The 11,647-nt window shown below is 39.0% G+C and overlaps 1 protein-coding gene across 1 annotated transcript; it reads right to left on the bottom strand.

The window, feature by feature from the left end:
• Positions 1 to 8,008: 8,008 nt before the first annotated feature.
• On the bottom strand, positions 8,009 to 8,922 carry LOC139892318 (peroxisomal membrane protein 11A). The gene has a single exon (XM_071875376.1). The coding sequence runs from the start codon at positions 8,809 to 8,811 to the stop codon at positions 8,029 to 8,031; it is 783 nt and encodes a 260-aa protein (XP_071731477.1). The 5' UTR covers positions 8,812 to 8,922; the 3' UTR covers positions 8,009 to 8,028.
• Positions 8,923 to 11,647: the final 2,725 nt, after the last annotated feature.

Here is an 11,647-nt window from a genome sequence, read left to right as displayed (position 1 = left end):
GTGCGTAATAAGAACTTGCAGACCTTATTACGGGTGCAAATCGTGTCTAACAAGTGATGTACGACGAGTGTTTAGCAAGATGGGGTGGTGTTGTGCGTGTCGTTTTATACGTGCGTGGACTAATCGTTTTGCATTCTTTAGAATGACGACCCGAAACGAGACCGAGACGAATGACACGGAATTTAACGCTAGTGTTGCGGCCGCCGTTGCGGAGCAAATGAGAGCGTTTCGAGAAGAAATGGATGGGAAGTATTCCGAATTCCAAAATAGGGGTGAAATGGAGCGTTGTCTTAAGAGCTTCATGAGGACTAGACCCCCGATGTATGATGGGAAACCGGATCCTTTGGTGAGTACGACTTGGGTTTCGGATGTCGAAGGGTGTTTTCGTACTATGGAATGCCCTCCCGAGAAAAAGACGAGACTCGCTACTAGTTTGTTGCGGGGTAGGTCGAAGGATTGGTTGGATGGCAAGATTGATCTTGTCGGTGGTGAGACGTTTATGGCATTATCATGGGACGAATTTAAGGAGGAATTCTTCGAGGAGTTCCGAACTTCAGCCGATTTATCGGAATTGCGTTGTGAGTTGCGAAATTTGCAACAGGGTTCTATGGACTTGAATACTTTAAAGACGACTTTTATGTCGAAGGCTCGTTTTTGCCCGGAATATTTGGGGAACGATCGTTTGTTGATGGAGGATTTCTATCGAACTTTGAGCGATGACTTGAAAAGCAAAATTAGCCGGGGTTACGCGAAGTCGTTTGCGGAGTTATTTGCGGTGGCTAGAGGTTTCGAGTCTTATACGCGATCGAAAAAGGACGAACCTTCAAGTGAGGGAAGGGTTGTTTCTTATGGTGCTCCGAGTAAGAGGACTAAGGGTCCGAGTGCGAGTACGAGTAAAGTGGTAAAGGGCGCGGTGGAATCTCGTGCGCCTAGATGTTTCAATTGTGGCGTTAGGGGTCACAAGTTGTGGGAATGCACGATGCCGAGAAGTGAAGGCGGAATGTGCTACTATTGTCATAAAGAGGGACATCGCAAGCCGGATTGTCCCGAGTTGGCGGCGGCGAATGCCGCAAGGAGACGTTGAGGTACGTTTCGTTTTGATAAATATGTCTTTGAATATTTATTTATGTGGCGTTTATGTTCGGACTTGTTAATTGCATAATGATTTGCATGTTATGGTTAAGGGTGACGTTCCTAACGGAAGTACCCTATGGTGATGTTTGGTTGTTGGACGAAGGGCGTAAGACTTGGTGTAACCAAGCATTCCTTAGTATTTGGGGAATGTTACTACCAAGCCACGGAAATGGTTTTGGTGTTCGATTGTTTAGCGCGTGTTCGCTTTTGGTGTTGAAGTGATGAACCATGAGGTTCGTCGGGTGATTGGAACCTTTGAGGCCGAGTGTTTAAAATCTCGATGTGTGTTGGTAATGGAGTCTTTATGACGCGACATTAGGTGCCTCTTTTATACCTACTAGCGTGGTGTCGACTCCGATTGTGTTGTGGTTACATTGTACTTAGGGTACCGGGAGAAACCCGTAGGTACATGAGTGACTAGGTGAAACTTGACAAACTAAAGCAATTGGATAATTGCGAGGGTATGGTTTGTGTAATCGTGGTACACTTTTCGTTCGAAGTGTTTAAGGATTGATTGAAATCCTTCGTGTGCTCAAGGTTAGAGCAAGGTGTGGTGATGGGTCGTGTGTACCCAATTGTTGGTAAAGTCTACCTTTGGTAGCATCGTACGGGTGTACGAGTTGTGATATAGGAACGTGTTTCCAAGTGGGGGAGTCGCACTCCTGCGCGAGGAAAGTGTTAGTGTGATATTTCGGATGATGATTTTGGTAGATCTGGAATTTTTTTTACCGAGACCTAGTTTTGGGTCGATTCGTGGTAGAGTGCGATTTCGGATAAATTGTACTTATGGTTTGGATTGGAATCCCACCGAGGCGGTAATGTGGTAAATCTCGTTGAGAGATAATGGACGTGTTTGGTGAGCAAGGTGAAATCCTTCGGTTAAGGAAGGTGTGTGTCGGGTTCTCTTTTGGAGAATTCTTGTTCGGTACCTATGTTTGATATAGGTGGTTCTTGCTCGATTATGGTATGTAGTTGATGAAGCATGACCTTCGGGGTCCGCTGACTTCATCGTGGTATTGATGATTAATGAAGCATGACTTTCGGGGTCCGCTGACTTCATTATAGTATGGTTGCGTGATGGAGCATGATCTTTAGGGTCCGCTGACTTCGTCATGAGCGTGGTGTTGAGATCGGTGAAGCATGATCTTCGGGTCCGCTGACTTCATCCGGTGTTGAGATCGGTGAAGCATGATCTTCGGGTCCGCTGACTTCATCCGGTATTGAGATTGGTGGAGCATGACCTTCGGGGTCCGCTGACTTCATCAAGAGAGTTGTGTTGTGGGACGTGAATATCGGGTTGTTCGTATTCACAATATTTCGGGTAGTACGATTGTCCCTGTTGGTTGGGCTCATAGTTTGAGGTAGTGAATGTCGGGTGGTTCGGATTCACTAAGGCTCGGGTTGTACGGCCATCCTCGGTTATACTATGTGGTGGTGGTAGTGAATATCGGTTTGCGCGTATTCACGATGACTCGGGTTGTGCGGTCATTTCGTTGTGAGATATATGGATTGGGTTGGTGGATTTCGGGTTGTGCGAATTCACTAAGGTTCGGGTTGTTTCGACCATCCTCCATATGTGTTTTGGCTCGGGTTGTTTCGGCCATGTTGAGTTGTAATCTATTGGTTGTTTGATACACCAATGGTGGGGTCGTAAGGACCATGTTGTGGGAACTATCGGTCGTTTTATGCGTCGATGGTGGGGTCGTGAGGACCACGTGGTATGATTAGTGATGCGATAGCCGTGTTTCGCTCACATGTTTGTTACGGGTGTGACGATGGACGATTTCGTACACCTTGGGATTTGTGTTCCCATAGCCGCTTTGGGCGCTATCGGTTTCTAACCGTGGATTGTGTTGTTACGGTAGTTGCGTATGGGTCGTATTGCGCACTACAATGGATGATTCGTGATTGGTGGTATCCGTAAGGATTCTTTTGGTTCGGTCTTCATTGTTTCGGGTCGTTGACCTTAGGTTGAGACTTGGTTGCTTTTAGAGTTGTACTCGGTATTAGTATGCTAAGGGATTGACATCCCGGTACGAGATTAGTTGAGTTTTCCCGATGTTAGGGTAAGAGCATGGTTTTAGTGCTCGGATTGTGGACTTGAGAAGTCGCGGGTGACGATTTAGTTGTGGAAGGCGATTCGTTGGAAAGAATTGCTTAGGAAGTCGGATTGAGACTTATGTCGAGGACCGTAGGGTGAGGTCTGTTTGGTTAAGTGATGAGGATCACGAGGACGTGATCGAGTTTAAGTGGGGGAGAGTTGTAAGACCCGAATATTTATTTTGTATACTTGTTTATTAAAGGCATATGAGATCGGGCTTCGTTGAATATTTATATATATTAAAATTGGAAAAGAGCTGAATCTGTCAATCTGCGCGCCGCGCAAAGCGGCCGCGCGCCGCGCAAACGCGCTGACAGAACCTATCTTGTTTTATTTATTTTAATGAAGGGTATTTGGGTAATTTCACATGGGGCCGGATTTGTGGGCATTATCAGTTGGTTTAGATCCAACTTTGGATCATTTCACATCCATTCATCATCCTCATCCATTCTTAGAGAGAGAGAGAGGTCTAGAGAGAGATTTGAGGTTTTGGGGAAGAAGAAGCTCGAATCGATCAAAGTCTCGGGTTTTAAAGTTGTTCCTTTCGTTCTCGGCTACGCGGTGATAGTATTGGTAAGCTCAAACTCCGAATTTCATTTATTTAATTTGATATTCAAGTTAGGGTTTTGAGTTAATTTGTTGTAATACCCTTTTAGGTGATGAAATGGGTTTAGTGATGCTAGTAATCGAGTTTATTGTTAATTGTTGGTGGATTTTGGGTTGGTGAACAAATTGGCCATGTTTAGAACTTGAAATTTAGTTTAATCACTTTAGTTAGCGATTATGGAAGTATTGGAACCCATTGGAGGTTGTTTGGTTGACTAACTTTGACTTTGGGTCAAATTAGAGTTTGGTGGTGACTATGACCCGATTGGCGATTTAATGAGGTTTATAAACTTAAAATGGATTAAGTTGAAGTATAGAACCGAGTTAAATGTGTTTTGGTGTCAAAACTTGTAAAGGATGAGATTTTGGCCTTTATGGGTCAAAATTAGGGTTTAAGTGTCAAAATGGGTATGACACGTGTTTAACACTTGAGTTCGGGTTTAATTGGCATATTATGACCATTCTCACTTGTGTTAGTGATTATTGGTTAATTTTGGGCGCGTTTTGTACTTGGAAGTGCATTTGGGTCAAATTTGCACTAAGTGTCAATTTGGGTTGATTTGTGAATCCATTCTAAGTGTATTGTTGTAATTATGATAATGGAATAGGTATTTTCCATTGGCGAGTTGCAGATTATTTGGAAGCTTTCATCAAGACTTCAAGGTGAGTGATAATATCCTATATGCATATGTATGTGTAGGATGGGTGCGGGTCGGGTGAGGTGATTCTCGGTTATAGAGCTCACTTCACATATAGGTGGATTTGAAGGACTTGTGTATGAGTCCAATTGGCACGTTTGTGCGTCTTGGTTGACCATCTTTGGCGAAGTACACGTTTGTGTGCACGTTATCACACTTGGTTGTGATTTGGTTGTTATAACCCTAATGGCGAAGGGTTGATATGGTTGTGTGGTGGATTTTATAATCCCGTGACCGTGAGTTTTAGTATTGTGAAATGAATCTCGGGTAGTGCGGATTCATGGTGACTCGGGTTGTTCGGTCACCTTATTGGAGGTAATGAATCTCGGGTAGTGCGGATTCATGATGACTCGGGTTGTTCGGTCATCTTATGGTTGAGAAGTGAATTTCGGGTTGTGCGAATTCACAAGGCTCGGGTTGTTCGGCCAATGTTCGTGTGTTTGAGGTTAAGGGGTTAACCTTGTTCGTTTATATTGTTATATATATATTAATGTGTTGTTGTGTTGTAGCTAACCCTCCGGGTGTAGCTATTTGGCGATGTTTACTTTGTCGTTGGTGGACTATCTTTTGTGTTGTATCTTTAGCTCGTTGCTTAGATCGTACGGTATGCTTAGTGTAGACGCTTTATACTTGGATGCTTCGGTATGCGGTATTTGTTTTGTGTGGCGTATTCATTTTATACATATATATGTATGTAGTATATTATCATTCACTAAGCACTAGCTTACCCTCTCGTTGTTGATTATTTTTATAGATTTCATGCGGACGGTGGCTCGGGTAAGTGCGAGGACTAGAAGACTTTCATAGCTTGCTTTAGAGACTTGCTTTTGGATCGTTTAGGATTGGGTAGCGTATCCCCGATCGCCATGCTCGGCTTTGTGTTGTTTTAAAGTCTTAAAGTCGAAAATTGTATTTTGGTACTTAAGGTGGTAAAATGGGTCGATGTGGGACCCGCTTCGTAAACTTAATTTTATTAATTAAACGTGTTAGTTTTATATGTATGAATTCATGGTTAAAAGCGTTTTGGCTAAAAACGTCGGGAACGGGTCAAACATTTTGGCATTTTAAGTAAAACGGGACAGCGGGCTGCCAGACAGGTTCTGCGCGCCGCGCAACCTGTCGGCGCGCCGCGCAAATGGGTCAGTCAGCAAAATTTTTTTTTTTTTTGTCATGAAATTTAACGGGGTTTTATACGCGGTATGGTTTGGGTTGTTACAATCGGTCAGAATTTTACAAAGATTAATCGAAAATTCGAAGATTAATTGAATTTTACTTTATACAGTTAAATTTTAAATTTTAAAAAATGTGTAAATAGAGAAAAAAAAATCATAAACAGAAACTTAAGCTTTAAGATAATTGCCTAAAATTGTTCATTTTGTTCAAAAATTATGAAGTTTTAGTTTAAATTTATGTTAAAATATTGACCAATTTTGACTTTGACTTACTTTGATTATCAAATTCGACTTTAACCCATTAATCGACGTTGACCGATTAATCAAACGGGTTTTGCGAAATTGAAACAGACTGCTTTTAAAAATGTGTAATCGAGGATTAATCAAAAAGTAATCAGGTTTACTACGTATACCACATAATAATATATCTTACAATTTCGACTATTGCTAGACATATCAAGAATTAAATAGTTTTTCTAACATCTCAACTCTTAGAGCAATGGGTGTGGTGACGCGTCAGTTCAGTGTTAGTTCATTGTCTTGCTGATGACTGGACGCTGACTGGACTGACACTGAAAACTGACACTGGTGAAAAAACAGGGGAATTGAGAAGAATGTCAGTTCAGTGTCTTGGAAATAAAAAATATTTATTATTTATCATTTATTTTATCCTTTTTAATTAAATAATTATTTTCTATATAAAAATTTTTTTATATAAAACAAATTAAATTTAAGCCACCCTCTCCATCACTACCACAGCCACCCTAAACAGCTCAAACCGTCACCACCTTCGGCCACCATCACCGAAGTCACCTCCACCACCTTCACCCTAATCGACAACCACCATCTCTCTCTCTCTCTCCCTCTCTCTCTCTCTCTCTCTCTCTCCCCTATTTCTGTTCGAAAACCGTCGCAAACCACCACCACAGATCACCGAAACATGCTCCGGTCGCTACTGTTTTTATGTTTATGTTAACCGTCGTAAAACACCACCATAAACCCACCATAAATGGAGGAAAAGGAAGAAAAAAAGAAAGAAAAAAAAGCAACGGATATAATTTGAATTTGGGACCCACTTATACCAACAAACACAGCGTCGAGTGGGAGACTTCGGATGGACCGACGCCGAAACGGTGTGGTCCGACCGTCGGTTGGTGAAAATCGGATGTCGACGCCGAGCTAACTTGATACCACACCTGATGCTCTTATAGGTTATTGGTCCACATTATATAACAACGACAACAAAACTCATCCTACATGTGTGAGGTATGGTGAGGTAAGATGTAGACAATCCATCCTCTATCATAGAATAAAGATAAGTCATTTTTCCACTCAGAGTGAAACACTCTAAGAGTAGAGAAAGTTCTCTCCCTCGCTCTCTGTTCGATTGATAAAGGATCTCCTACCAATAAGTAAGTTAATTGTTTTTAAAAAAAATGAGACGTCATGAAAATGATAGAATTTCAATGAATTTTAATTTATGCCTAAAATTCAATTTAGGCTTTAAGCGACATTCAAGTCGCCAATAAATCGATGCTTGCAGAAAATAAATTTATAATATTCTATCAAAGATCAAATCTTACTAATAATAATATTATTATATTAATCTATATTTTGTTGGGATAACGATAAGCCTTAAAGCCGTTAAAATGCATAGAATAATGATACATAACAGTTACTATTGATTTTTTTATAGGAGTTATTGAAATGCACAAATATTTTCTGCACGTTATGGTCAGTCTCACATCCTATTAATCGGGTAGTAACTAGAGTTTGAAGACAAAGTGTGTTCGAAAGAAAATCACTATAAGAAGATCCTCTTTTATGAATACCTCAATCATCTTCTTTCGTTAACGAATTGTTAATGAATATCCAAAAAAAGTGGGGGATAGAACTCCCATAGAACAATGTTTTTTCAGGTTTCTAAAAGGACAAATATTTCAATCGCAAGTATCAAATTTCTTTTGTCACTTTGAGATATGTTGCTAGTATAATTAACCCTAAGACATCGTGTGATGATATTACTATCTTGAAATGATAATTTGAAAAACTTATCTTAAAGTGACAACTCGCAAACAACCATCTTTACATTCTCCACCGTAACTTTAGCATTCAAATATATAAATATAAAAATTTAGTTTTATTCTCGTGTGTATTCACGAGTTTGGTTTAGCGATCAAATAAATAACTAGTTCTACATTCGCATAAAATAAATAAATCTTCAATCAACATTCCACAATATTACCTTCATTATCAATATTTTCGCCGATTACTCGATAGTCGATACATATAAAATATATATCACCATGAATCATCATCAACAAGATAACCAATTCTTATGAGTACTAATGACCGCCGACAACATCCCAGCCGACGCCAATAATAACGGGGCCGACAACCGCCCTTTTCCGTCACGAACATCCGCCACCGCCATCAATCCATCCGCCACATCTTGCACCAACGACAATTTCTTCATCAACTTCTTTTCCCTCAATTTTTTCAACTTCTCATTCTCAATTTCAATACCATCACCTCTCAAAACCCTAATTTCAATCCCCGTTACCAAACACTCCTCATCTTTCACAATCCCCTTCAAATCCCTAATTTTCAAACTAATACTCCCAATATACCCAATCAATTCCGCCCACGCACTAATCAATTGCAATTTACGCGCGTAGGTTGCATCAATCAACCCTGATTTCGTTAGCCACACCAACTGTTCGACGAAATAGTACAAACCCTCACCCCCATAAGCAACGATCGCGAGTACAAGATCGTGTTTGGAATCGAGTTTAGCTGACCGAAATGAATTGATATCCTGAATGAATTTACCTAAACGGAAGGCTTTACGGCTTAATCCGACGTTGGATTCGAAGGTTTTGAGACGGCGGTGGAACGGGTGCGTGGTTGGGATCGTATCGGAAGATAAGATGATTTTGGCGGCGTATCGTGAGATTTTGAGGAGTTTGTCGACGCCGTCACGTTTGGCGAGGTATGCTTCGAGGTGGAGTAAAAAGTCACGTTTTTTGGTGGGGTTTGATTTTGATTTGGTTGAAGAAGGTGAAGGTGATGTGAGGTTTGTTGATGAGTTGGGTTCCATGGTGGTGGTGATGTTTGGAAGTGATTCGGCGATCGTTGATTTGTTGTTGTTGTAAAAAGAGATTCAGATTCAAGGTTTTTGGATTATTCTTGATGCGTGTGCCAATTATCGTTTCTATGTAATTTAATTAAAGGAATTTTCTTTTCCAAAAAAAAAAAAAAATCCTAATAAAGTTGGGAATTGCTTTAATAAAAAAAAATAAAAAATCCTGTTGCGTTTGGCATTTTTTATTTTTTATTTTTTTTTATTTTTGAAAAGCAAAGTTTTATTAACACGAGAAACATACAAGCAAACGGGGCAACCTTACACAAGCGAAGGCGCCCACCACGAAACACGAACTATCAATACTAGAAACTAGAATATGTTGCTAAGTAAGCAACCACAACCCAACAACACATCGAAAAAATACACTAAAAATAAATTACAAAAGCAACGACAAAGGACTAGAAATCCATGGGGGTTCGTCTTTGTAGTCTTGTAATAGTGACAGTTCGATCGAGGCTCGAGTTTAGTTAGCTTACTCTTGATGTTAGTTAGGGTTCGTTTACAGCTTTCGAGCCTTGTGGATTTTTGTTTGGTCCGACGGTATCTTCGTTCGTCTTTTTCATCTTAGAATGCAAAAACTTTGTTTTTAATGTAATCGTCATCGTTAGAAAAAAGAAAAAAAAACAAAAAATACTCCTTAGTAAAATAGTGAATTGTTTAAGATGAAATAAAATGGATGATTTTGCGTTTTTTCCCCCCCTAATGTATGAATCGTGATTGTGATTCGTGTTTTTTTTAAAGCAAGGAAACATTTTATTGATGCGTTATGCGATTACAATGTACATATCAGGTACGTTTGTCTTATACAAGTTATATAGAAGTTTTCCTAGAGTTATGATCAAGGTTGCAGAAATCGCTTCTCGGGAAGTTCTCGGCAGGGTCTCCAAAACGAGAACTCGGAGAACTCGGGGAGAACTCGGGGAGTTATCGCCGGTTGACTTTCGTTGACTTTTGAGATTTTACCAAGTTTTTTCCGAGATTTGACCATTTTTTCGAGATTTGACCGATATTTCCGAGAATTGACCCATTTTTTCGAGATTTGACCGATTTTTGGTTGTTGACCGATTTTTTGGCCGATTCCAAAACGAGTTCTCGGCAGGGAGGTCACACCGATTTCTCCCCGAGAAATCGGCCGAGTTTTCCGATTTTTGCAACACTGGTTATGATACATATAAGTGATAGGAAATTTTTATTAGTATACTTCGTATTATTATCACATAGAAGCGTTTTAGTGGAGAGAAGTTTTAACATAAGTGTGAAAAGCTTGAAAAGTAGGAAAAAACTTTGTGATTTGTTATTAAGAGGAAAGGTCCAACGTTATCTAGAAATATGACATAATATTTGTGTCCTCCATTACTCAATAGGGATGTTCAACAAATCACTATGAATAATTTCAAAGGTACAAAAGTAGAAGCATGGGATATACACAAGAAGAACAAACTTTACTCACAGAATTCAAGTTAGAATCAATAAAAATTTTACTACTAAACAATTGTAAAATATCGACTCCGGGATGTCCTAGTCAATAATGCCATAAATCAAAATCGGAGAAAGCAGTAAAAGTGGATGAAGACTTGAGACGATGCATCAAAGAAGGTTTGTGTAACGACCCTGAATTTTCCAACGTTTATTTATTAATAATAATTATTATTAATACGTGTGATTAAACAAATGTATGTTATTACATTTACATGTTGCCATGACTTAACGTACTTGACTTTAATTGCCCGAAACGTCTTTGTGACACACGAAACTTGCACGAATAATATTTTCAAGTATTATTTACATTCATGATTAATTTTATTAATCATTTTAATTAACTATGGTGATTAGTTAGTTACTTGGGCTTTAATTGGATTTATTTGTTAACTACTTGAACTTGGGCATTGTTAATGTTAATGGACACATGAATATGGGCTTATAAACCCACCCTACACCATATTGGATTAACTAGCCCATTTATACTACATGTAAGTATCATTTTAGATGTAACTAGTTAGTTTTATGCACATAGAATCTAGTTGCACATCTTTCCCATAAACAACCACCTTGTAACCAACTTTAAAGAGCTTTACATGTATAAACTTAGTGGACTAATCCCTCCCCCTTGGAACCCCTCAAAACCGTCGGCCTAGTGTACACAAGGGGAGAGTTTTTCATTTTTTTTTTTTTTTGACTACTTGTTCACTAGCATCTTTCATTTATTTCTCATTCTCAAAACACACACTTCAAACTCACTTTCAAATTTCTCTCATTTCTCTCTAATACTTGTAAGTAATTTGAGCAAACTTCTTCTCTTTTTCTCTTGACAAAACCGAATATATACAACCCTTAAATCATCATCATCTTTGTTCTTTGTTGTTATTTGTTTGTAGTTGTTAGTTGTTGTTACTTTGTTACTTTGTTACTTACTTACATATACAAGAATCAAACTCATTAGTTTCATTCTTCATTTATCTTGTAATTTCAAGAACAAACAAGAACTAACTTACTAGTTATGTTCTACATATACTTTCTTAAAAGATTGCAAGTTCATGTGTTGATTAAAATCATACTTGTGATTCATGAAGTAAACTTCAAGTTTACTTTCTTAAAGATCAAACTTTGGTTTGAATCTTTAAAGTATGAACAACCATGAACCTTTTACTTGTTTACTTAGTTATTTCTTTGTATTATGTACTTTAATTTCATGTTTGTTGGTTGTTATTGGTCAAATGTTACTAGTTAACTTTGATCTCATTAATCTTGAACTAAAGTTAACTTTAAAAGTTCAAGAACATGTAAGTAAACT

This window comes from Rutidosis leptorrhynchoides, chromosome 2 (genome assembly GCF_046630445.1).
Source record: "Rutidosis leptorrhynchoides isolate AG116_Rl617_1_P2 chromosome 2, CSIRO_AGI_Rlap_v1, whole genome shotgun sequence".
In the NCBI taxonomy this organism is placed as follows: Eukaryota; Viridiplantae; Streptophyta; class Magnoliopsida; order Asterales; family Asteraceae; genus Rutidosis; species Rutidosis leptorrhynchoides.
This window is presented reverse-complemented; position numbering and strand designations above follow the sequence as displayed.